This window comes from Trichoderma aggressivum, assembly GCF_033847375.1.
Source record: "Trichoderma aggressivum f. europaeum strain CBS 100526 chromosome Unknown scaffold_007, whole genome shotgun sequence".
NCBI lineage: Eukaryota > Fungi > Ascomycota > Sordariomycetes > Hypocreales > Hypocreaceae > Trichoderma > Trichoderma aggressivum.
Genome location: NW_026946373.1, coordinates 722,514 through 747,843, shown reverse-complemented (window position 1 = coordinate 747,843; position 25,330 = coordinate 722,514). Strand labels below are relative to the sequence as shown.

At 51.8% G+C, this 25,330-nt stretch overlaps 11 protein-coding genes across 11 annotated transcripts; 5 read left to right on the top strand and 6 right to left on the bottom strand.

Moving 5' to 3' along the window:
- Positions 1-243: 243 nt before the first annotated feature.
- Positions 244-1,974, bottom strand: Triagg1_2796 (uncharacterized protein; the record flags this gene model as incomplete). Its single annotated transcript, XM_062897016.1, has 1 exon — positions 244-1,974. The coding sequence occupies one exon, from the start codon at positions 1,972-1,974 to the stop codon at positions 244-246; it is 1,731 nt and encodes a 576-aa protein (XP_062758413.1).
- A 691-nt stretch (positions 1,975-2,665) lies between these two features.
- Positions 2,666-3,594, top strand: Triagg1_2795 (uncharacterized protein; the record flags this gene model as incomplete). Its single annotated transcript, XM_062897015.1, has 3 exons — positions 2,666-2,874; positions 2,979-3,029; positions 3,234-3,594. The coding sequence occupies 3 exons, from the start codon at positions 2,666-2,668 to the stop codon at positions 3,592-3,594; spliced, it is 621 nt and encodes a 206-aa protein (XP_062758412.1).
- A 137-nt stretch (positions 3,595-3,731) lies between these two features.
- Positions 3,732-4,863, bottom strand: Triagg1_2794 (uncharacterized protein; the record flags this gene model as incomplete). The annotated part of the gene is made up of 2 exons (XM_062897014.1): positions 3,732-4,721; positions 4,801-4,863. The coding sequence occupies 2 exons, from the start codon at positions 4,861-4,863 to the stop codon at positions 3,732-3,734; spliced, it is 1,053 nt and encodes a 350-aa protein (XP_062758411.1).
- Positions 4,864-5,581: 718 nt separating this feature from the next.
- Triagg1_2793 (uncharacterized protein) lies at positions 5,582-5,878 on the bottom strand (the record flags this gene model as incomplete). The annotated part of the gene is made up of 1 exon (XM_062897013.1): positions 5,582-5,878. The coding sequence occupies one exon, from the start codon at positions 5,876-5,878 to the stop codon at positions 5,582-5,584; it is 297 nt and encodes a 98-aa protein (XP_062758410.1).
- A 1,412-nt stretch (positions 5,879-7,290) lies between these two features.
- Triagg1_2792 (uncharacterized protein) lies at positions 7,291-8,103 on the top strand (the record flags this gene model as incomplete). The annotated part of the gene is made up of 2 exons (XM_062897012.1): positions 7,291-7,612; positions 7,682-8,103. 2 exons carry the CDS (start codon positions 7,291-7,293, stop codon positions 8,101-8,103), a joined length of 744 nt encoding a protein of 247 aa, XP_062758409.1.
- Positions 8,104-9,685: 1,582 nt separating this feature from the next.
- On the top strand, positions 9,686-11,474 carry Triagg1_2791 (uncharacterized protein; the record flags this gene model as incomplete). The annotated part of the gene is made up of 2 exons (XM_062897011.1): positions 9,686-9,805; positions 9,879-11,474. 2 exons carry the CDS (start codon positions 9,686-9,688, stop codon positions 11,472-11,474), a joined length of 1,716 nt encoding a protein of 571 aa, XP_062758408.1.
- A 1,498-nt stretch (positions 11,475-12,972) lies between these two features.
- Triagg1_2790 (uncharacterized protein) lies at positions 12,973-13,717 on the bottom strand (the record flags this gene model as incomplete). Its single annotated transcript, XM_062897010.1, has 2 exons — positions 12,973-13,085; positions 13,156-13,717. 2 exons carry the CDS (start codon positions 13,715-13,717, stop codon positions 12,973-12,975), a joined length of 675 nt encoding a protein of 224 aa, XP_062758407.1.
- Positions 13,718-14,778: 1,061 nt separating this feature from the next.
- On the top strand, positions 14,779-17,365 carry Triagg1_2789 (uncharacterized protein; the record flags this gene model as incomplete). Its single annotated transcript, XM_062897009.1, has 3 exons — positions 14,779-15,146; positions 15,275-16,681; positions 16,738-17,365. 3 exons carry the CDS (start codon positions 14,779-14,781, stop codon positions 17,363-17,365), a joined length of 2,403 nt encoding a protein of 800 aa, XP_062758406.1.
- A 1,079-nt stretch (positions 17,366-18,444) lies between these two features.
- Triagg1_2788 (uncharacterized protein) lies at positions 18,445-19,082 on the bottom strand (the record flags this gene model as incomplete). The annotated part of the gene is made up of 2 exons (XM_062897007.1): positions 18,445-18,581; positions 18,659-19,082. The coding sequence occupies 2 exons, from the start codon at positions 19,080-19,082 to the stop codon at positions 18,445-18,447; spliced, it is 561 nt and encodes a 186-aa protein (XP_062758405.1).
- A 1,338-nt stretch (positions 19,083-20,420) lies between these two features.
- Triagg1_2787 (uncharacterized protein) lies at positions 20,421-23,362 on the top strand (the record flags this gene model as incomplete). The annotated part of the gene is made up of 5 exons (XM_062897006.1): positions 20,421-20,507; positions 20,549-20,616; positions 20,704-20,965; positions 21,056-23,154; positions 23,218-23,362. 5 exons carry the CDS (start codon positions 20,421-20,423, stop codon positions 23,360-23,362), a joined length of 2,661 nt encoding a protein of 886 aa, XP_062758404.1.
- Positions 23,363-23,807: 445 nt separating this feature from the next.
- On the bottom strand, positions 23,808-25,043 carry Triagg1_2786 (uncharacterized protein; the record flags this gene model as incomplete). The annotated part of the gene is made up of 4 exons (XM_062897005.1): positions 23,808-24,224; positions 24,329-24,588; positions 24,666-24,810; positions 24,897-25,043. The coding sequence occupies 4 exons, from the start codon at positions 25,041-25,043 to the stop codon at positions 23,808-23,810; spliced, it is 969 nt and encodes a 322-aa protein (XP_062758403.1).
- Positions 25,044-25,330: the final 287 nt, after the last annotated feature.

The window sequence follows — 25,330 nt, the reverse complement described above, 5'->3', positions numbered from 1 at the left end:
ATCGTAAGCCAAGGTTGTTTTTTACCGCAACTGTTGAGTGGTGTCAAGCATGCGAGGATGTGAAATGCAAAGGTCTAGATTTTGGCCTGATATGGGCATGTCATCTATAGAGAATCGGCTCGAACCCTTTCAGATTTCGTAGCTCTCCTCGGTGATTACGCGTCCTCTCTCTCTCTCTCTTTTGGTTCCATGTCTATGAACTCTACTTGTTTCTACTTTCACGTATCATAACTCATGATATCATCACGTCCCATCGGCAAGTCGAGCATCTCGCTTCTCAGGCTCTGCCACATCGGCTTTTGCTTTTGCGCCGGCTATTGCTTCGGCTTCTGCCCTGGCCTTGGCCTGTACCTCGGACGAAATCTCAGGATTTTCATCCCTGACGGCTTCCACAAGCTCCTCCATCCCGCCCACGGTAGTCGGGCCACTCATGCCCTTTGGCGGAAGCGCCCATTTGGGCAGCGGGCTGGTATACGCCCAGCTCCCGTCGGCGTCCTCGTATCGGAGACTGTGTAGCCAGAGAGACAGCTCGTGACTCCCCGGGTCAGAGTAGAGAGGCGTCTGGCATACATGGCACAGCTCGCCCGTCATCTTCTCTGCCCGCTGCTTCTCGTATCTGTCCACCATTTCGTCGTAGTACACCACGGCCTCGGCTACTTCTTCCTTTCCCATGCGATTCAGACGGCTGATGATGTCCTCGTCGGTGTTTTGTGAGCCGTCAGCGTCGGCCTGTCCGAGGTTGAGTCCCCAGACGCGCTGGTTGGCATAGATGGGGTCGTTTTGGATTGGATGGCCCAGATATTGCAAGTGCACTCGCAGCTGATGCGTCCGTCCAGTCACCGGCAAGCATCTCACGATGGAGTAGCCCTTCTTCTTCAGCCAGGGCTTACGCGTCGCATCTTCGACGTGCTCGCCTCCATTCGCAGGTGTGTGCGGTCGCCCATCCTCCGCCAGCATAGCCGGCTCATCTGCATCTCCGTCCAGTGGCGGATAATACGCCAGCCGCTTAAAGACGGTCCTAGCCGACTTGCCATTGGCACGCACGCGATTAAGACCGAGCTTCGGCGATATCTGCAGTATCGGCTGGTCGCAGACAACCTCTCCGTCCGGAAAGTGACCAACTACGCGCGCCAGATATTCCTTTCTCACAGTGCGGCCCCTGATCTTGATGGCCATGGCCTCGGCTGACTTTACACTTTTGGCGATGAACATGATGCCGCTGGTCAGGCGGTCCAACCGATTGCATGGGTGTGGCAAAAAGTCTCTGCCCCTATCTGCAATCATGATCTCGATAACCGAGTTGAAGTTGTAGCGGCCTGCAGGATGCACAGGCACACCAGAGGGCTTGTTGATGACAATGATATCGTCATCCTCGTGAATGATGCCAATGGGCTCGGCCGTGACCGGCGGCTCGTGTCGATGCAACGTGTGCGAAATCATGTCTCCATTGCGGACGATGTAGTCCGGACCAACCACTCTGCCGTTGACGTAGATGTCGCCTCGCACCATGGAGCTTCGGTAGTACTCGAGCGGCCGGTCTCGAAACTCGGACTCGAAGATGTCGATGAGGGACCGGCCGCGCCATCTCTCCTTGCAGTACGTGTTGTACGTGAAGTGGTATGGTTGCACACGGCGCAGGTCGTCCTCGAAGACGTATGGCCGCGGCCAGATGTCGCCTGCGGGAGTGATGAGGACGGCGTTTTCGTCGGGGATGACGGAGCGGTCCCTGGGGCTTGGCTTCTTTGGCTTCTTCTGCTTGGGTGGCCTGCCCTTGGCTGCATTCCCGGGGCTTCCCTTGCCCTCTGCGTCTGCGTCTGCATCTGCATCTCCATTCCTGCTCCTCTGCTTCGCCGTGGTCACTTCGGCTGCGGCTTCAGGCCCGGGCAGTGCTGCGTCTATCGAGTCATCGAGCAAAGCGGCCGAGCCAGTCGCGGGTGCTGCGGCGCTGGTGGCGAGGATGGAAGAGGTCGTCATCGCGAAGGCTCCGGTTCTTGCTAGCTTGCCGATGCTTCTCGAACAGGCTCGCAGCATCAGCAGACGGCGCTGGCAGATGGGAAATAGGAGGGAATAGGCTTTTCGAATCCGACCGCGCGTTTACGGACACCCACAGCAAACAATCCAGGCACCAGCCTCTCTCGCCCGCCGTGTTGTTCCGGTGATGGTGCGAGACGGACTTGGCCGGCGAAATGCAAGTATTTGAGATTTGTGTCGTCTGCGGAGTGACGTACCGCCATGCAGAAAAAAGAACGAGGGGCAGCAGAAAAATAAGGCGGTCAGGGCTGGCAGAACGCTGCAATGGCGGGGAATCGTGGCTCCGGTCCGGGATGGCCGGCGGCAGCCCGACCGAAGGCACCGGAACCTTGTGGCAGTTGATTACCTACCCTGGAGCTGGAGCTTGGAACTGGGGGGATCCCGAACCTCGGTTGGCTGCTGGAGCCGCCTCCCCTTGCTATCGAATTCTCACCACATGCATTCTTAGACATCCAGTGATTGCTGTCACTGCAGGTATCTTTGTGGTCTCGTTTTTGTTTTTTTTTGCCTCCCCGGTTTGGCCACGGCGTGTTTCTGCCTGTTCCTTTGGCGCCTGGTTCATTCTCGAACTCGCGACCTCGCACATCTGTGCTATATGCACTCCTGATTCGCCGTCTCAAGACGCTTTCCGAGTATGAGCCTCGCCGCACTCAAGACACGCCGACGCCAGGACTATCCGTACCTCCTGGAGTACAGGACAAGATGGTACGTCGAGTTCTTTCTTCTTCACCCCCCCTCTCCACTGTGGTCTCGACGCGATCCCAACGCTTCGGGGCGAACTTTTGGTGTCAAAGACATGCCCTCTGGCCAATCGTACATCCCAAATCCTCTTCCTCCTGGCCGGTCTTTAAGGCCGAGTAGCGTTGACAGTCGGAGGGATTACCGGGTGATATCAATGTTCACATAAACAAGAGGCTGTGTTAATCATGTTTCTTTTCTCGCCACAGGAACGACAATGACATGTATGATCATATGAACAACTCGGTGTACAACTTCCTGTAAGACTTACTCGTACATGATGCGGGTGTTGATCCATCCGGATAGCCTCGGCCTGGGGACGTGGACACGGACATCCACTCCTCCCCCTCCACTCCCTGTTCCTGACTCGAGTTGATGCTTATTCCTTAACTCAAACGGTATTACGGGAACCCGTTGCAAGGCTCCGCTAACTGGTTGGTTACATCGGATCTGTGACATTCTAGATTCGACTCCGCCGTCAACAGTTATCTCGTCGAAAGATGTGGCATTCACCCCCCTTCCTCGCCTCAGTATGGCTTAGCAGTGCACTCCCACACAGACTTTTTGGCCTCCATCGCCTATCCTGCCGTGGCGGAGGTGGGCGTGCGTGTCACCAAGCTGGGCAAGTCGAGCGTCACCTATGAGGTGGCCCTGTTTGAAAGGGGCAGTGATGAGGTCAAAGCTGTGGGAGGCTTCGTCCATGTCTTTGTGGAGAGGTCCACAGGAAGACCCCCGAAAGATGGAATGGAACCCCGGCTCAAGGAGGCATTGGATAAGATTCATCTGGGGCCTGTCACTCCCCCCAAGGAGGCGAGCAAGCTCTGACCTCTGCGATTGGTTCTCGTCTTCGCCTATTTCACTTTTCTTCATCTCTGGTCAGCGATTGGATATTATTGTCAGCGGCTCGCTTCGTATATGGATTCACATTGTGTATATTGGCATTAGCGCTACCGTCCAACTTCCTATAGAAGCTCATACTTTTGCGTCGACCCGTTCTCATCTCCACTGGTAAACATCTTCTCCACAAACTCCAAGTCAGCGAGAGCCTGCTCAGGCGTCTGCAAGGGGTTGACCTTGCCGTCGAGAATGCTCTGGGCCCAGGCGGCCACCTCTTCGGTCACTCCACTCGTCCTGGCGAACTCCTTGACATACGCCTCTCCGTTGGCGGGCTCGACTGTGACGGTCTCGCCGGCGATCTTGACAGCACCCTTTTCATACGACAAGTTCCACTCGAAAGCCTGGAGCAGGGACCCGGCCGAGTTTTGAAACACGCCCGTTGCCCCAGACTGTGTCTTGATGATGGCGTTGACGGTGTCGATGGGCGGCAAGTGCTCACACATCTGTGCGGTGTATGCCTGCACCGTCTCCGGCTTGTTCTCGTCTCCCGTCAGCAGCAGCCTTGTGGCAGCGGCCCAATGCACGCCGGCATCAAGCAGGAAACCCCCCTGATAGTCGGGCTTTTGACGCCATGAGGTGTTGTACCACTTGTTGTCTGCCTCGATGCGCCACAGGACGCGAACGCTAAAGTTGTGAACCTTGCCGAGCTTTGCGGCCTCGCTGGCAGCATAGGCAAAGCTGGGGAAGAAACGGATGTTCTCAGCAATGGCCAAGGTGGCTTTGCTTGATGAGCAAATACGCTGAGCGTTGGCAATCAGGGCGCGTGCAGCAACGACGTCTTTGGCGATGGGCTTCTCCGCGAGGACGTGCTTGCCAGCAGAGAGGGCTTCCTCAATGAAGGAGGGCTGGCTAAGGATGGGGAGAGCAACGATGACGGCGGAGATGTCATCTCGTTGAAGAATGTCTTGATACGACTTGCCAGCGCCAGAATCCTCAGAGTAAAGATCCGGCTTGGGGACTGAGTCGGGAATGAGGTCGGCGGTTTCTTGGGCTGATTTGAGAGACCTTGAGTAGATGGCTTTGAGGCTGAGGAGCTCGCACTCGAGAACAGCAGGCTGAGAAGATGGTTAGCTGGTCTGTTTCTGTCAAGGGGTTCAACAAACGTCGTGTTCGTATGTGATTATGAATATGTACCAGATGTGACCCCTTGACGAACAAGCCTCCGCCAATAATGGCAACTCCCATGGTTGGCTTCATGATGGCGATCGTGTGAGTACGGCTTACGCGTGTTTTCCAATGAGTCAGCTCTCTTCAACAGAGATGAATCCTGGAGGTGAATGAATCAAGATACAAAGCTCTTCGAGATAAATTAATCCGAAGGCTGTAATGCTGCCCCTCTAGAGTGGGGGAGGGGTTCCGCTGCCCCGCCCTCGTATAATTGGGGGTTCATCATATCAACAGCCTTGGATGGGTGATTATACGCTTGATATTAGGCCAAAATGGATAAGTAGTCGTATGTGAGATGTTTGGAGATGAAGTTGTGGTGATGTTTTACATAGATGCGGGAGTGTTTCTTCGCCTGGGCCTTATGTCAAGCATCTCACTTGGCTGTACTCCGTACTACTAGAACCAGCATGTCTAACACATTGCACAAGAACTTCTCCACGAGAAACTGGCCTTGGCAACATTATGGCGTAGCAATGAAACCATTCTTATTGACATTTTAATTGTAACAATTCATTGATATTCGTTAATCATTATGCATCCATCATGAAGAAACAGAAGCAATTTGGCCTCCAGGTGATACCATCTACCACGCAGCCAATCGTTCTTCTTCACCAAATATTTCAACCTCACCCAACTATACCTCGTCCGCATTCCAATTCCACATCCAGAAAATAAAAGGCAATAGATAAAAATAAAGGAAAAAGAGAAATCCGCCGTCATGTTGAATTGGTGTCGTAGGTAGCATCAATCACAACTCCTCATAACGATACAGCTGTTCCACCCACAACGCCTTGGCATCTCCACGAGTGCTTCTCTCCCACCGTGTTTCGGTTTCCGTCTCGGTCTCGGTCTCATGATCGGTCTCTTCCTTTGCAGCCGATACACATGCTTCCGAGAGGATTTCAATGCGCCGAATTTCTCTTATAGAGGGCGTACGGACTTTGCGACGGGATATCCGGTGGCGTCGGAGAGGATGGTCTGCCTGGAGCCGGAGTCGGCGAAACGGGCTCGGTGAGGCATCGGCGGCTGCTCGTCTTGGAGCCATTTGATGGTGGTGATGGGACAAGAATGTCTCGCGATTGTAATAATGATTATGGTAGGGATTCTCGTCGCGGAACGGCGGATGTAACGGGATTCCCGCGGAGAAAAGTATTCGACTCTAAGCTGCAGGTCTGGATCAATGTCTCGCAATCTGCCGTCGAAGCAGTATATAGGGATTCGGATCGAGCCAAACTGCGACACTCGTTTCAATCAATTGTGATGGAATTTCCCTCCAAAGTAGAGCCAAAACAAGTAGATGAAGAATCAAAATACAATGCTAGAGGGAGGAACAGGCAGCGAGGCTGCATGTCATGCAGCTCTTCTCATGCACAAGGCGCATTTCAACCCAATCAGGGCCCAACCCACCTCTTGCTACGAATGCACGTATGCATACATGTATACTGGTGTTAGTCTCGCTTTTCCCACCGCTCCTCTTTTGACTAGGTAGAATGCGTGCCTTTGGTTCAACATTCGTATAATTGGATCTGTTTCTTTTGCAAGTAAGGCCTGTAGAAAAAGGTCTGGCCAACGCTGTGTTACCTTTAATCATACCGTTAGTCCTTTGGGCTGCCTTGCCCAGCGTGAGACACCCATAAATTTCCGCGACTCTGGATCAGCAGATGCAACATGCAGCCAGCCACTTGTGTTGAAGATTGCCAGACATTTGCTCACTGTGGTTTGCAATTGGATCAAGCATGGTCGCACTGGATATCGGATTTGGGGGCCATGTAAAACGTGGCACTGCATGAGGCTGTCTCCGACCTGTTGGTGGCCGTGCTAACCGGGATTACCATGAGAAGAATGCCGTTATTGTATTCGGAGAGACTTGGAATGGAGCAGATGTATTGGACGATGCTGAAAGGGCGCTTACACTACAGATGCAGTATTGAAACTCACTTGAAACACAAATGGAATGATGAATGAAGTCGTATTCCTTGCAAACTCAACCCCTTCTCTGACAAATACCCATTGCAAGTATAAGCAATGATGGTACATGTAATCAAGGATTCGCAGTATATGTAGGTCTATCAATGCGATTGTTTATACCAACATGAATGGCTAACCAAAACACATTCATCACAATCTGATAAAGATTATGGAAAAAAGAGATGAGCGACACGTGAAAGAGAAGAACAGAGCAAAATGAATTACAAACTCCACGTAAGTTGACGACTGTAGGTTAGGTCCAGATTGCCCAACCCAGGCCGCTGTCGCGATTGAACTTACCCCGCGGTTGCACCAGGACCCCTCTGTTGACATAGCTAGGCCCCTGTAGAGCGCTGTCAGCGGGCATCTTTTAGCGACCGGAGCTCTACTGTACAGCTTCAAAGCTCCAATCGAGACGACTTCAATGTTGATGAATCCCAACATCACCTGTCCTTTTCTACATTCGCCCAATTCGACTGCAGAGACCAAATGCCTCCTGCTCCCACAATCACCTCCGTCAAGCAGACGTTTGTCGCTGCGCAGACCAACTTCCTGTCCCAGCCGATTGCGCCGTCTCGAGCCTGGCGCGCCTCCAACGACGCGTCCGAACATGCCATCCCGAACCGCCTCGTCGAAGATGCCGTCGCAAGCGTGAACCGCACGATCCTGCAGCACAGTCGCCGCGTCTATGCGCCCCAGGCGAGCCGAAACGTAGCTGAGCAGATCAGCACCGTGTACTCGAGAGATGCTGAGCGCAGGATGGAGAACCCGGACGATGCTGAGGGCGGGATTGGACGAGAGCTTGATCTGGGTAGGTAATTCCTGCTGCTGGTTCCATTTGTCAAGGCGCTGTATCTGACATGATATTCTCCTTACATAGTTGACGAGAACGCCATCGAAACGCTGCCTGCGACTTGGCCCTCAGACAAAGACGTCGAAGCCTATCCCATGGAAGCCAATCGATATGCCGAGACGGTTCGTCAACTCGCCGACCTCAGCCGGCAGCGCAAGGATTTGCGGCAGCGCGTTGAGCGTCTTCGCAGCCTACAAAAGACGGTCGAATCGTTTCGGACTACGGATGGCGTCGGCATCCAGGAGAATCTGGTGACTCGCGATGGTCCGGTGGAAAAGGAGCTCGAGAAGATGCGCTTTCTCCTTGCGCGCGTTGCTGGCCGTGTGAGCAAATTGCCCGATGGCGATACGACTCAGGATTCAGACAGAGTAGAGCTCAAAGCTTTGACTGAGGCAAGAAAAAGGCACATTGAAGAGTTTCTGGCAGATGGTCATGTTTTCCCATCCTGAGCTCGAGGTCACGCAACCTCGGCCCTGAGAAGATGGATTTCAAGCAAGATTTCATGCAAGACCATGTCCCGGAAACTGATGCAGCGACTGCGGTCACAAATGTGTAACCTTTGCAGCCATTCCCTGGGGGTTTACGAATCCCAGCAGTGCCGTCGGCCATGGCCAAGCCTGCCGCAGTTACATGGCCTGCTCTCTTTCGCAAAAGGGCATTGCATATCTGACACTCCAGACATGATTCACATGCAACTGGTTCCCGGCTTACACCTGCAACCACTCGGCTTTGAAGTACCTGATACAGAAAGCAGGAGGAGATGCCCCATGGAAGCTTGGCATTAGTTGAACCTCTTGCCATCGACCCTAGTGAAAGAGAGGGTGGCAAGCGAAGCGAATGCGAGCCCAATCTCCGAGCGGAGGCACATCTTACTTCAACAGCCGAGAAGAGTCGATTGAGCCTTGAATTGGGAACACCAGGAATCCCGCAGCCAGTCAGATGCAGCGGAGCCAAGAGCAGAACACGAACCATTTCAATAATGAATGTGTCTAGCAACCCCAATACGTCGAATATGCGCAACGAGGCGTGTGACTGACCCTTGCAACCTCGAATTCATTGCCTAAAGCGGAAAGTTGGGTTGGTCCAAACTCTGACATGTTTGATTTCCGGGCGGGGCGCCGTTGACCAAGTCTTTGGTTTCTTCAGAGCAAATGAATGCAATGTCATTTTTAAGACTTCTGACAAGCAGTTCAATACGAGGCCGCCACTTTGAAACTCGGTCCATGCGAGTCTTTTGTAGTAGATGCCGAACTTCCAAGTGCTGTCTACCTTCATCAATGAAGACAAGAGAAATAGATGCAAGCAAAGGCCCATCAAATGTCATGACTGCGCTTTCAGAGCATTGGACGTTCTCTCGAAAAAGAACCCGAGGTATGGCGTCAACGGCTGTTCTGGATTGCCACTTGGTATTACCGCTGTGACAGCTCATGGCGATTATGCTTCATCGATCAACTGTCAACTCAATGTAACTAATAATTCGGCACTCTCCAGCTCGCATTCGCTTGTGCATCGACGCCATGTGGGCCAAAATTCACCTGTGGCTGCCGATGCTTGCATGGCTTACCCCGGCCTGTCACTGCCTCCTGATTGGATGCCATCTGCCCTCCAATGACCGAGATGAACGATGCGAGGTTCTTTGCGGGATCATGGGTCAAGGAGAGGGGCAGAAGGATCCTACTTTTGGTGTCGAGAGGAGAAAGGTGACGCGTTTTGCCGTACGTGCGAGTGCATTCACTCTGGTGGCTTGTGACTGTGGCCTCGCAGCCGTCGCATATATAACGAGGGTGATGCTCTCATGGAAGGATGGAGTGATGTTTGCCTTGGTCAGACAATTGGACCACCAGCTGTTAATCATTCGCTCGACTCTCTCATACCATTCGAGTATATAGCAGAGTCTCTTCCATGCACACTCGCCCCCGCCTAACGTCATTGTACAGCCATTTGCGCTTGTCTCTCGTACGTCTGAGCGATCTTGGGCAGAAACAAGCCTCTTCATTCAATCCTCTCTACCTTTCAAAGTTCTCATCAACCATGGCTCTCAACGGTGAGGGAATCATTTCTCGCACGGCACAAGACGCGGGCGAGGATGAGCAGTTGAGACTGAGCAATTGGGAAAACGAATCGTGGAAGGAATGGCCATCAAAGGCTCAGGTAAACATTCGCTCACTCTCCTTTTGCTTCCTTTTCTTAACTTGACAAAGATGCTGACAGAAAGACTTTGTAGTTTGAAGGGCTAGAGGAGCATCGTGGACCAGTCCAGCTAAAGGTCAAGGGTACTATCCCATCATGGGCTGCTGGTTCCTTATTCCGAACAGGGCCGGGCCTGGACAGAGTGGAGGGCACATCCAGGGGCACTCATTTTATTCACCATTGGTTTGACGGTATTGCCCACAGCCATCGGTTCGACATCACCCCATCTGAGTCGGCCGAGGGCAGCGCAACTGTCACGTATTCCTCTCGTCGACATGCTGATGCTGTCGTTGCCGAAATTAAAGAAAAGGGCTGGCAAACGAGCATGTCATTTGCTCAACGCGCCGACCCATGTATTGGCCTATTCGCAAAAGTCATGACCATCTTTCTCCCTAGCAAAGCCAACATCAACGTCACCGTCGTTCCCGACATGCCCGGTGGTGATGACGTGAAAGAAGGAGATGCGTCCAAAGGGAAGGCCCTGTATGTCCTCACTGATAGCGCCACTGTCAGCAAGCTGGACCCCAGGACTCTTGAGCCTATTGGGAATGCCAGGCAGAAGTCGCTTCACCCAGACTTAAAGGGTCCAATTTCCTGCGCCCATACACAGCGTGATCCCGAAACTGGAGACTTGTTCAACTTTAACCTGGAGCTTTCTTCTTATCCAACTTATCGCATCTTTCGCGTCAATGCCAAGGATGGGAGCGTCGACATTCTCGCGACCTTTTCAGACAAAAAGTATCCAGCGGCATACATGCACAGCTTCTTCATGACGGAAAACTACATTGTGTTTTGTGTCCAATCGACGCAATACGCGTGGTCCGGCTTGAAGATTCCCTGGCAGAGGAATATTCTCGACGCCATCAAGCCCTTTGATCCCTCTATTCCGTGCACGTGGGCGGTTGTGGACAGGAGACACGGAAAGGGGGTTGTTGCAGAGTTCTCTACTCCAGCTGGCTTCTTCTTTCACTCGGCCAATGCCTTTGAAGAGGTGGTGACGGATGAAAGCGGGAATCAGCATACAGAGATTAACATGGATGCCATCTCGTACAACAACACCGATGTCCTGCACATGTTTTACTACGACATCCTTCTCGACCGAGACGGTGCCACGAAGAAGACTATGCTCGACAAGAATTTTTACAAAACCACTGCGAACCGCCTATCGCGATACCGCTTTAGGATCCCGTCAGAATCACAGTCGGCCAAGGAAAAGGCGTCTGCCGTGGCGGAAGAGGTGCTCTCCATTCCCTCACCTCACGTCGGCGAGCTTCCCACCATCCACCCTAAACGGGCAGGAAAGCCATATCGATACGTCTACACCGTAGCCAACAGAGGTCTCTACGTCTTTGCAGACTCCATCGCCAAGACGGACACGCACACCCAGGGGGCTCTGATCTGGAGCGGACCCAAGGGGCATTCGCCTGGAGAGGCGATTTTCGTTCCTCGGCCGGGAGGCACGGAGGAAGATGATGGAGTGTTGCTGTCGGTGGTGTTGGATGGGACGCTGGAGAAGTCGTATTTGCTGTGTTTGGATGCGAGGACGATGGAGGAGGTGGGCAGGGCAGAGGCGGATTTTGTGATTCCGCTTAGCTTGCATGGGGCGCATCAAGCCAAGGGACATCTTTGAGGGGAGATGGGCTTTTCATTGTATAGTATGTTTTGCTGGGGAATGGTGCTTTTGCTTTTGCGGTTTTGATATCCATGTAATGTTGATTCTCATTGTGTACTTGACTCTTTCGATTCATGTTACGCGCTACACTATTAGTCTGGCTCCCATTTCTCTTCTTCCTTTTGCTCTAGAAATGGAGATGCCATGAGTATTGCTCTTGATTGGTAAATCAAATCTGATGTCGAAAAGATTTACCGTTGTAACACATTCATCTTCGTTTCTATCCTAGCATCTAACATCAAGCTCATTTTTCAGTGGCAGAGTAAGAGACTGCCATCCCACCTAGGTGTATCAAACGCATGTTACATGTTACAAGATGGAGGCTATATTTTTTTCGACGACGACAAGCCTGGCTGGCCTGACCAAGATTGATCTGTTGTCGTTGTAGGAAAGACCTCCATAGAATTCCGTAGAAGGGAGGCCACATGGCTTACCCATCTATCTTGATAACAAAACAACACCGAGGATGAAGGTATTTGGTAGTAACTAATTAGTCGAAGTACCAGAAGCTATTTGTATTGTTTGATAGGGGTTTTTGCTAACCATTAAAATCCTGATAAATAAGCTAGACGGACAAACAAACAAGATCGTGCACTGCCTCTATTATCTCATAGGTGACTATAGATTTTCAGATTTACCGCGTTGAATTCGATATAATGCGTATCTGGTTCATACTTGAAGCGATGATTTAATATCTCTCGCCGTCTCCTCATGCCCACCACAAGTCTCTACTAAATCAACCACATCTTCGTAACCCAAGCCCTTTTCAACAACTTCAACCATATACTTGGTCTCATTATCTCTCCATTAATACATTTCCATGCCTGCATAGCGCTCACTAATTGGCACAGATGTTTTGCACGATCTCGCCTAGCCTCGGCCTTGATCTGCAAATTGGGTATTGGGATCCCAGCGCTCGCTTGGACGGTTGTACTATTCTCTGTTTCTTCCATTGTGGTAATGTCCAACGTCTGAAGATAACAACGGCTGTTTGACTGTAGCAATTTCGTTGACCTATCTGATGGCAAGCAATCACCCACCTCTCCCAGGAGAGCAAGGACCGCGTTGACGCCCTAACTCTATCGTTTGGCTTTCCAGGTACGACGACGGACTCGAATCGATTAGTAGAGCCATTCTCACTGCTAAGAATGGTGACATGATAAGGCTAACTGATCGTAGTAAATAAACATCTGGTCGTTGTATAAAGAAAGATGTCAGTAGAAATATCCAAGATTCACCATATTGCGGTACCCTTGGGAGGTAGTTGATAACTTGAACGTTCTGGTCTTTGGTATTATTCAACTCGCATTAGCTACTCTTCCTGTTCAATGTAAGATTTCACAAGCTGGTAGTAAAGTCATTTACAAATAACCAAACAAACAATTTCGTATATTGCCCCCATTATCTCATAGGCAACAGCCTTCCACTTGCCGCATGTAATTCGACATACTACGGGTCAGTCCATACGTAGAGCGGCGAGCTGCCAATCCTGGTCGCCGTTGCCATCAATGGTCACTTTAACAGCCTCCATACCCTGCTCGACCAAATCCTCGTCGGTCAGGTCAGTAGCTTCAACCGTGAGCTCATCATAAATATTCAAGAACAGCGCCGTCCACATAGCACTGGATGGTTGGCTCACCATCCGGAGTGAGAAAAAGCTGTTTGACTTGAAAGGCAACTATGGTGGGACCGAGAGCCGACTTTCCGTGTGTTCCTCTCATGTGCATTTTCGTGTCCGTCTTTTGGTTTTCCTTAACCTTGATCTCCTCAGCCGTCTTGATCCCAGTGACCACAAAGACCTTCGCACTGTCTCCGATTTCGAGTCGAGACTTGACAGCCGGATTAGCCGCAGCGTTTGCGATAAACTCGGCTGACGGTTCAAAGTGTCGTGTCTCGATCCGCTCACACCGGTACTTGATTGTTGACCCTGGGGGGAGAGGTGCCTCAATATCACCGAGGATAAGGCGTCTGAAGGCTAAGTACTTTGTAAGGGAATATCCCTCATCCGGGCCATTCCACATAAAACCCGTCGCGGTTTCGATCTTCGCAGTGAATATTTTTGTGTCGATGGGGATTGAAAGGTTTTCATTCGGGTTCATCCTTTCCAGGGTTTCAACATCCGCGATAACGCTCCCGAGCGGCATGCTATCCGGTTCTTGACCCAATGCTGGGACCAGGAAGTAAGACTCGGGGCCCGACATATTGGAACTGTTGCTTCTTGTGTAGAATGAATGAATATAAGACGCTCGTACGTCCTATCAGTGATGTTCATATGCGGGTGTGAATGATTTAGGCTCGGAAATGTATAGCTTGACGAACTGGATCAGAATGAAGGCTCAAGACACGCCTTATATATGTTTGTGCCGTCCACATATTCCTTTCAGCAACCCGGTATTAGCTGCCCGCGATTATTGTTTGTTTCCCTTTGAACAACGACTGTCGCTGTTGTCGAGAAGAAGCGGGCAGCATTCTCCAATCAGACGTCATTTTGCGCTTCTGCAACATTTCTTTGTTCAGATTTCCTTTGTTTAAATTTTCTTAATATTAACTTTCTTTGTATCACCTTCTTCGCTAGTATGTCAGGTGGCCTTGAACTTCCACCAATAGCATGCTTCATGCACTTCCACAGCTCTTCTTTGTTCAGACGTTCTTTGGGCTTCACATCTTGATGGCGTCTTCACAGCTCTTTGGGACGGTAATGGAGAAGGCATCTCTTAAAGATATGGCTGAAAGAGTGCGCAACCTACTTGTCTTCTGTCAAGACCACCTCCCGGATGAGAAACCCCGGAGACTCGCGGAGGCCCAGTTGGCTCGCTTCAATACGTGGGCTTCCACTCCTTGGTCTTTTCGGGTGGCCACGCATCGCTCGGCTACCGTCTACAAACGGCGCCTTGCTTCAAAGCCAGTGTTGCAATAGTCCTTTGTACCATTTGCGAATCCCTTTTAGCTGGTAAGCTGGCCTAATATCTCCAAGGAAAGATTAGTAACTGACATCGAAACTCAGCTCTCAAAGAGTCTCTTTGAAGATTCAGCGAGCGATCAATCGGCATACCTTGGCAGAGATCCCCGAACTTCTTGATTTTGACAATGGCTTTGTTATCTTTCAGAAGCCAGGGGGGCGGCAGTGCCCATCCGGGTTCCGTCGTCGATGGCCTTCAATTCAATATCGGGAAAGAGTTTGAGAATTTCGTCCGAGAGGCCTTGACACACCAAATGGTTTCGTTTTTACTTGAACAATGAGAAAAACCTCAGCGAGGAACAAATGAGTTACCGCCAAGTGCTCCTTGAGCGTTGCGTGACCATTATATCAACACGCAGGCGGCAACTGGCGTATTTCCGAGCCCACTACAGTCACGAAGAGACATTTGCTTTGGAACAGCAAGTGACAAGATTCAAGCCGCCAACGTCGACCCTGGTGTCATCCTCATCTGCCGCGTCAATCGCCGATTGCGGACTAGGAGACGGACGCTCGTTTGGCGTACCGCCACCACCGAAGCTGGTTGGAAACGAGGAAGAGAAGCCGTGTCCCTACTGCTACCTCGTACTGCCAGCCGAGACATTCTCGACGCAGCACAAGTCAGAGCGCTGGGAGCAACATTTCGTAAAAGACTTGGGGCCGTATATCTGTCTGTACGCGAATCGAATCGCGACAGACCTGGAAAAACGTACTCTTCATTCGCAGAGTGGAACAAGCATCTCATAAAGCCTCACCACGGCAGTTGGGAATGCTCTCTTCTACACGACAACGACAGCTGCAGTGGCTCCAGCGACGATGAGACGCTCATTTTCAACACTCTCGAGAAGCTTGAAGATCACATCATGATTTCCCATCCGGGCCTTGATCCATCGTCCGCCGAAGATCGGTTCCGTCATCAACGTCAAACCTATCCCTTGCCCCAACGGTGTTTCGTCTGTTGGCAAGTAACTCCTGAATTCGAAACGCTGTTGAAGCACATTGCCAGTCATCTCGAGTCCATGTCGTTGTCTGCTCTGCCTTGGCGGGACGACATTACAGGCGAGGAATCCATGGCAAGCGACAGGGCTACTTGTTTGGTTGCTACCGACGTCGACGGCAGTGACGCCATAGACACAGAGCTCGATGGCACCTTGTTCTGCGGCTGGGAAGAAACAGACGAGGTAATGATGGACCCAGCGAGACAGCTTGACGAGCATGAATTCTCTTCTTTGCTTTTGGCGGCGAATGAACCCCCTCCTGACCGCTTGCAACTTCTAGAGACATGGGTTCAAGAAAGCTGCCTGAACGCTCCAGGATGGAGTCGAGGACGAAGAAACTGGTCGCTGCCCTTGATTGTTGTCAAGACAATCACGAATCTCCGCAAGAACGCAGTGTGGTCTCAAGCGCGGCGTGGGGGAACCCGAATTCGAGACCGTATACCTCGGCATAGAGACTACGCTGTTGGATGGATATGCGCACTGAGATCTGAATACGAAGCAAGCAAGGCCATGCTTGATTATGAGTATAAACTACCTTTCCCAAACAGCGATTACGACCCCAACGAAGATCGTAACACGAGGCGTGGTCGTGATACATACGCATATGGCCGCATTGGGCATCATGATGTTGTTATTGTATGTATGTCATCCAGCTGTTATGAAAAGTTATCCGTTTCGGGTATCGTGAAAGATATGCGAGGCTTCTTCCCATTCCTAATGGTTTTTACAATGGTGGGGATTGGGGGCTACGTCCCATCTACATCAAAGGATTTTCGACTGGGAGATGTTATGGTGGGCGATCCCGCAATCAGCTCTGGAGATTTTATCCAGTACGACTCTAGGAGAATCAGTCGAGAGCGCACATTTTCACAGACAAGATCCCTGGATACCTGTAGGCTTCCTAAGGATTTACAAACAGCTATTAGAACGCTAAAGGCAGGTCACCAAACCGGGCATAGACTCTCCAAAGAGTGGCAAGCCATACTCGACCGATGTGAAGAAATGAAGATTCAGGACAGCCTACAAAGCCCGGAGACTGATATCCAATTCAGCATTGACGATGATCCTTTCGGCAACGAGGGTGACCGTTCACGATGCCCTAAGGATCTGATGGAGTTGCAACGAGCTTGTGTTTCAGATTCTGTCGTCCATTACGGTTTAATAGCCTCCGGGAACGAAATAACGGAACACGGTGCAACGAGAGATACAGTGTCGAGTAAACATGGTATAGAATGCTTTGAGACGGAGGCAATCGGCATGATTGTAGCTTCCGTTGCCTTGTTATCCGCAGCATTAGCGACTACGCCGACTCGCACAGGAACGATATCCGGCAGCCAAACGCAGCAGCAATGGCAGCGGAATATGAAAAGGAGCTTCTTCACACTCTCCCTTCGGCCGCGTCGGCAGCCAAATCTATGGATGTTTGGTATCGCCTCACTCCATACTTGTCACATACCGATAGCGTCGATATTCAAGAAGATTCCACCTCTGCGAATGGCAACATGCGAATTCCATTGGCGCCGAACGACGCAAAACAACCAGACCAGTACTGGAAATTCCAGCCTAATGACACCAAGGGGTCTTGGGCCATTTCCACCATGGCTCTTCCTGATAGCGTGCTTGGTATTCATCCTGGTGATGACAGTCGCCTGCGCCTCGAGCCAGCGGTTTTTCGCATGGGACAACAATGGCAAATCATCCAAAGAGGCGGCGGTGCCGTAAACATAGGGAATAGATCTTTAGGGTCTGAAGGGTATCTCTGTACAAGAGGTCATCCCGTAGCATTATCGCTGTCTGAAAAGAATGAGAACGATGCGTCGCAGCTGTGGCGCTTACACCCCTTGGGCATTGTAGGGCCACAATGTTCACAGTCGGACGACATGGTGATTGATTGATGACAACAGAGTTATGGAATGCAACAAGATAATTGGGTAGATTCATTCATCTAGTACAAGTTTCCCTATGTAGTGTTTGGCTGAGCAACCAAGACTGGAACAGCGTAGCTCATTTGTGACAGACTCATTTCGCAAGTCTACCTCTGTGACCGTAAGAAGCCAGTCGATGACAGAGAAGAAAAAATTGATTATACGGCCCGAATGAGAGAACTTGTACACAACAGATGGTAACAGGACGAATGTTCATCTTCGGCTCGATCCCGGCATCTTGAATCGTGTGGATACAGATCCCAAACTCGGAATGCTGTCGGCAACAAGCTCGGACTTTTCGGGGAAGAAGTGCGAGATTTTTCTTCTTCTTTTTCTTCCTTTTTTGGCCCTTGCTGGCGGCCCGGTTCTATGCGCGTGCGGCGCTTGCGGCGAATTGGGGACCATGAACAGTAATAGCGCGCAAGATTCCCGGGGTAAGAGTAAGAAAGAGTAAGACGCCGGTGAATGTGAATGGGTGAGTTTGGTGGAGTTTGGGGAGAATGAGTGAAGCTGTACGGAGGAGAGAGATGAAGCAGGACGAGACACGGTTAAAAAGAAGCAGCGAATATTGTCAAGTGGTTGGTTATCAAATGTTTTTCAAGAGTAGCTTTTTGCGTCTCTACTTTTACAGTTTCATCCTTGCCCATCGTAAATTCCTCTCGGCGGCTGTTGAAAAGCCGCAGGTAAAGTACATACATCGTTTTGTTCTTTGCCCAGCCCCTTCACTACTTGATTTTTTAGCAGTGGACACGCTCCATTATTCATCTCCGATACCGTGTTAACCGTGGAAAAAACAAAGTGAATGGGGAAAAAATAGAAGTTGAATCAGAATAGTATCCCGATGGAAGAAGCCTCTCAATCTGAGTCTTTTCTCGTTTTTTTTTTGTGTTGGCCTATTCCCACATGCAATTTGAGTTATATGTATTGCTCCATCTTCATCCCATACCATCGCTGGCGAAAAAAAGAAACTCGTAGGAAACTGAGAGCAGACATTTTCTTTTTTTGTGTTTTTCTCGCCGTCTTCAATCTCACCAATGTCGAAGATGCGCTTAGGCGGCGATAGCCTCGGCAGCCGGCATTTTCATGCCGGTGCCGCTCAGGTCGGTGGGTTTCCGTGAGGGGTTCTTGGTGTAGTAGTCAGAGATGGCGGACTTGATGGCATCCTCAGCAAGCATGGAGCAGTGCACTGTAGACATGGGAGTCAGTACGACATATCGCATATCAGAGACCCAGTTAGAAGTATATGGCAATGGTAATACATACGCTTGACGGGGGGCAGGCAGAGCTCCTTGGCAATCTCAGTGTTCTTGACCTTGCCGGCATCGTCGAGGCTCATGCCGCGGACAAGCTCGGTCAGATAGCTGCTGGAGGCGATGGCCGAGCCGCAGCCAAAAGTCTTGAACTTGACCTCGGAGATCTTCTGCGTCTCCGGGTCGACTCGGATCTGCAGCTTCATGACATCGCCACAAGCAGGAGCGCCAACAAGGCCGGTGCCGACATCAGCGTCGCTCTTGTTCATGGAGCCGACATTTCGCGGCCGCGCATAGTGATCCAGCACCTTTTCGTGGTAGGATCGCCTGGCCTCGATGGATGCGACGGGAGCGAGCTGTCGGGCAGCGAGGGCTGGTCTGACGAGGGGGGCAGCAATGGCTTGCCGTGAGATGACGCGGAGGCCTCTGGAGAGCATTTTGAACGGTTGTGAAGGGGGGATTTGGTTGGTTTAGGTTGAGGAGAGGCGAATATCTGGATTCGCAGGGCGCCGTGTCTGGGATATTTGGGTGACCGGGGCGGAGCGCGGAGTTTAGCTGCAACAAGAGAATCGAGAACCGGCTCGGATGCGGAAGTGATGCGGCTGATGATGAGCGATACTGCGCTGTGATCAGGGAGCTGCGGCGGGATGATTTGCGTTGAGATGATTGAGGTGAGGGCGATTGATATGATAGAGATGATGGAAGGGTGAGAATGAGAATGAAGGGCAAATGACGAAGGTTCCAAAAGATGAGGAGCAGCTGCTTAATCAATCCCCAAGAAAATCTAGCACAAATCCAGCCCCGAAGTGCGGATGGCGATTTCGGCCAAGTGCGCCTCGTCAGTGGCCAATCAGCGCCGTCGCCCCTCTCGGCCATTACGTCTGTGCAGACTTGTGGAGCTCGGTCCTTGTCGGAGCTTGCGGCCAATCATGTTTGTTGCAAAGGTTAGTCATCTATCAGATTCCGACGCAAATACGTAAATGCGTGCAAAGGCTCCGCAAAAAGATTGGAAATCAATCTGATAAGATGCACGTGAGACGGGGGTAGGTCACGTGGACAGGCGACAGACGGACGCGAAATTCACAAGCCGGTTCGGACTTTGACACGTCCTCCGAGGGCTGTAACTTGCTGCTCCGTCTTACTCGTACATGCCGTGATTTCGCTGTGGGAAGGCAAAGGGGCTGCTGGATTCTCCGAGGTCTGCACGGGGAAGAGCGACTGATGTGTACTCATCTAAAGTCAAGCTGGGGTTGGCTCGGGGTTTTGGGTATCCAGTTGCGCCGAGCCGATCCCGTAGTAGACGTTGACGGCTTGAACAAGATGAGCATTGGATGTTGATGCTTTGTCTGATATCTGATACAATGGTTGATTGGTTCCAAATCTGTCGGGCACTGTCACGAATCCGGCACTGGGTACCCAAGCAGATTCATTTGGGCGGGCAGCGGAACATTTGCGGCACACAGGATTGGATCCCACTCTGGAAATATCAGTCAGCCAGCATTTGCTGCAACCCCGCAGTCTGACCGACACAGATCTGTCTCTTCCGGGGCAAATCGACGTTGGATGGGATGGGATGGGACGTGAGAAGACGGGATGATGTCATTTATAAAGAGACTGTCCGGTACATAACTCGCTGCATCTTAGGTACTTATTCAATATGACAGAGTGATAACAGCTGGATAGTATTCGCTATCATCATTGATAACAGTGACCAAGGCCGGCCTCTTCAGGTATTCAAGAAATGACGTTGAAACCTTCAGCGCGCCCGTTGAATCATGCGACCCAAAATCTTCAACTTTGCCCCTCCACCGTCTGTCCAGCCCCGATACCGTCATCGAGGGGCAGCCTGGATACCTTCCATAGTACCCAGTGGGTGCCTGGCAGCTGCTGCTTGGTGCTGTAGTCACTAAGCTTCACTGCGGCACCCACTAATCTCGCAATCGATAGCGCCCTCGGCTTGTGCTACAGCTAGTGCGTGCCTGTAGCAACTCCAAAACAGCATCCATCAACAGAACTTTGTCGTTGATTCTTCCACTTGACAACCGCCCGCCTCTACAGTTACCTTTCGCTTCGCCATCCTGCTAACCTCTTCGTCACGATCCTTCAGCGCTCCTTGTCCGCCACCCAAAGACATGTCGTGCCCGCATCTCGAGTCCATCGGTACGTCAAATCCTTACCCCGCCAGCTTGCGCTTCGCAGCCCTTCTTCCAGCTGCCTTGAAGCTCAAGAAAGCTCATGTTTCGTCCTCGTAGAGCTCAAACCGCCGACTCCCGTCCAGTCTGTGTACAAGGAAGACTGTACACAATGTTTTGACTCGATTGTACGTGCTTAAACAGCCGCCCAGCTCCCCCTCTCTAGGCTGCAGCCCCGCGAAAACTCACCATCTCGTTCTATTTTTCTTTCTTTCTAGGACAACGCTGGAGGCCTCGACGTATGTCTCCAGTGCTTCAACGGCGGCTGCACCGGTGATCGGGAGCACTCGCTGCTTCACAATGCAGTCTGGGGCCACCCGCTTGCTCTCAATATCCGCCGCACCCGAAAGGCGATCCATCGCGATGAACCCCCCGCCAAGATGACCAAGCTTGCCATCGCTGCCGAGACGGAAGAAGATCGATACGATACTGCTCTGGCCGCCAAATGTATCGAGTGTCAAGTCGAACTAGATACGGCGAATGCGAAGCTGGCCCCCATCGTCGACGGCATTCTCAAGGCGCACACCTTTTCCCGAAAGGAAGAGGTCAAGGCGTGGGAGCAAGAGCTCACGACATGCGAGCACATCTTGACCATGCAGCAGCATCCATCTCGCAAGATCGAGCAGGGCGAGCTTGGCCACTGCTCAGGTTGCGATCTGAGAGAGAACCTTTGGCTTTGCCTGGAATGTGGAAACCTCGGCTGTGGCCGGAAGCAGATGGGTGGCGTTGACGGCAATTCGCACGCCTTGGGCCATGCCACTGAATCGGGCCATGGCGTGGCTGTCAAGCTTGGATCTATTACACCGGAGGGGACTGCCGATATTTACTGCTATAGGTGTGACGATGAGCGCATCGACGAGCTTCTCGGCGAGCACCTGGCCCACTGGGGAATCATCCTAGCCGAGCGCCAAAAGACGGAGAAGAGCTTGACGGAGATGCAGATTGAGCAGAACCTCAAGTGGGACTTCAGCATGACTACAGAAGACGGCCAAGAGCTGAAGCCTGTGTTTGGACCCGGCCTCACTGGACTGAAGAATCTCGGCAACAGCTGTTACCTAGCCAGCATCATCCAGTGCCTATTCGACATGCCCTCGTTTCAGCAGCGCTACTACGGTGCTGACAATGATTTGCCCATCATCCAGGAGCCTGCAGCCGACCTTGAGACTCAGTTGAGAAAGATTGCTCACGGCCTGCTGTCCGGTCGGTATTCAGAGCCTGATACCTCTGTAGGATCGGGATCGGAGATTGCCTACCAGAGAGGATTGGCACCAGCCATGTTCAAGCATCTGATAGGTAGAGGCCACGAGGAGTTTTCCACCATGCGGCAGCAAGACGCCTTTGAACTGTTCCAGCATCTCTTCAAGCTCATTAGCCGGTCACCACACAACGACGACGGCCAAAAGGATCCCACAGCCGAATTCCGATTCGTTCTAGAGCAGCGGCTCCAGTGTCTCGGATGCCACAAAGTGAGGTACAGCTCCAACGAACAGGACAACATATTCATCGACGTGCCGTTGGAGAAGCTCGAGACAAGCGAGGGTAGCGAGACGGCCAACGCCTACAAGCCCGTGACTCTAAAGGAATGCTTGGACAACTTTACTGGCGCCGAGAAAGTCGAGCTGACATGCTCGTCGTGCGGCAGCAAGGCAGGCTTCACCAAGCAGTCGCTCTTCAAGACGTTCCCCAGCGTTTTGGCCGTCAATGCACGAAAGATGGCCGTTGTCAACTGGGTCCCTATCAAGATTGATGTGCCAGTCATTGTCCCAGACGAACCATTCTTGTTGGACGACTACCTCTCCAAGGGACTCCAGCCGTCAGAAGAGTTGCTGCCCGAAGAGCCCGAGAACAAGGCTCCCGCATTTGTGGCAGATGCTACAGCAGTTGCGCAGCTTGAGGCCATGGGCTTCCCACTGAACCGAGCTGAGAAGGCCCTGCACGCGACGGGTAACTCTGATGCAAATGCGGCCATGGAGTGGCTATTCGCACACCTCGACGACGCCGATATTGATGCGCCGCTCGATTTAGGATCTGGGTCGGGAGATGCTGGCATCGCTGACCCTGAAAAGATTGAGACGCTTGGCGCCATGGGATTCGGTGCTCCCCAAGCCAAGAAGGCGCTGAAAGAAACGGGCGGCGATGTCGAGCGAGCTGTAGAGTGGCTCTTTAACCACCCTGACGACCAGGGCATCACGGAGGATGAGCCCTCGGGCGCAGCAGCAGAGACGTCTCCCAAAGAGCCTGCTGGAAGCGCGACTCTGCCGGCAAGATTCCAGCTGCAGTCCATTGTGTGCCACAAGGGCACAAGCATTCACGCTGGGTAAGTATACATCTCTCAGAGCGTATTTCTCGTATATGTCTCTAAACTAATTGATTTCATCAGCCACTACGTTGCCTTTGTTCGCAAGTCCTTGGAAGGCAGGGAGGCGCCCACGTGGGTGCTCTTCAACGATGAAAAGGTGGTGGAAGCTCACGACGTTGAGGAAATGCGCAAGTTTGCATATGTGTACTTTTTCAAGAGAACTTGAACAAGGGGTCAATACGTTTTTTATAGGTGACGGTGCATTCGGAGAGACGGCGTTTGATGCGTTGCCTCGTTCGCACGGCAACGCTTGGAGACTGTTTGGAGATGAGGCTGGTCATTGGTGCTGGTTTGAGGGGCTGGGGGATAAGGGAATTACCAATATGCATTCGATATAGATGAAATACCACAGAGAGATCGATACCAACAAGAGAATATTCATCAACATATGTATCCCTAGCCTGCCAGGAAATCCCGTGAAGCTACATGATGCACCGATTTATTCCAGTTCTAACGCCGTACCAAAAAGCCCATTGTCTCGTTGCGGACGGCCAGTCAAGGGACAAGCCTCGTAACCGTAACCGTGAAATCTTACAATCACTCACCCAACCTAGCCATCCCGTTCCATTCATCAGTCCATACCTATTATTATAGTTTCGTCAAATTCGTTCCTAGTCCCCCAACCGGTAGCTGACGAGCGTATCGACGCGGTGGCTGGCCGTGCTGAAGCCCCTGAGCTGGACCCTCTCGCCGTTCTCAATCTCCTTTGCGTCAGAGTCGCCCCACTCGACGGGGACGTCGCTGTCGGCGTCGGCGTAGACGAGGACGTTGAAGGTGCAGTCGCCGCTGAGCTGGGGGAGGAAGGTGACGGAGGCGGTGATTTGGCGGAAGATGGCGGCGATTTCGGCCTGGATCTCGGCTTCGGGCTTGTCTTTTTCGGCGAAGAGGGGGGTGGTGTTTGTTGAGGAGGCGGCGTTTTCTTGCTGTTGATGTTGTTGTTGCTGTTGTTCTTGTTCGTCGGTGGTTGAGGTGGAAGGGTCTGTGGAGGGTTTGGATTTGGATTTTGGTGGTGGAGCTGAGATTTGGACCTTTTTGTGGTTGAGAGCGGTGAATGTTAGCCTTTTTTTGTTCTCGATTGTGTGTGGATTTGTAGGATGATGGTGGTGGTTTGGAAGAGATTTGGGGGTCGTACATCGAATTGCCAGCGCTCGACGTGTTCGCCCGTGTCCTTGTCGGTGATGACGATGACGAGCTTGGAGATTTTGCCGCCAATCATCCATTTGTCGAGCTGGCTCATGATTTTCTTGATGTAGGCTTTGACTTGGTCATCGGCGGAGACTAGAGAGTACGAGGTCGGGAGGTCAGTCTCCGTGTGTCTTGATTTTGGAGGGCTGATGTCTTGAGAAGAGGGAGGTGATGGTACCGAGCATGTTGAGGCCATATTTCTTGACGCTGTGGTTTAGACATGTGTTAGCAGGTAATGCTCTTGTTCGATCAGGTGGGTTGGGGGTCCTGGGAAGGTGTCGTACGCTGTAAAGTCTTCGGCTGGGTAGACGCCTCGTTGGAATCTGTCATGGGAGAAGCACGGTCAGTTGTTTCGCTCGACGCTGAGAAGGAGTTTCGGTAGCTTGAGGGTCGCGATTCGTACAGTATTGTGTGTATCGAGTATTGGAACTAGAGACGAGAAGAGAGGAAGCTGTTAGAAAAGCTGTCGCCGGCACCAATTGACGAGGGAGATCAAGGCCGCGAGTCGGACATACAAACTCAGCAACCAGCCTGGAGCTGCCCTTGAGCGACAGCTTGTGCACCTTGGAGTCGTCCTTTGCCTTGTCCTTGTCCTTGTCCTTGGGCCGTTTGTCTTTGGACGAGGCGGACTTGGAAGACGGTTTTCTGGCTTCCTTGTCCATGGCTGAGGTGTTGAATGGAGGAAGAGAGCAAGAGCTGCGATGATGATGACGATGGTAAGATTCCAGGTCCGATCTTGGGACAGAATGTGGTTCAAGGCTAGCTGATTTTGTTTACTTTGGGCGATGCGAGGTTGCGGGGCGGCGAGCTGGGGAGGGTTAAACCGTCGAATCAGAGGCTGTTTTGTGCCTGGCAGATGGAGACGACCTTGATGGCCTGGAAACGCTGGGTTTGGGGGACGATATCAAATTACAGTAGGTACAGGTAATAAAGCACTGTTATTATAGAG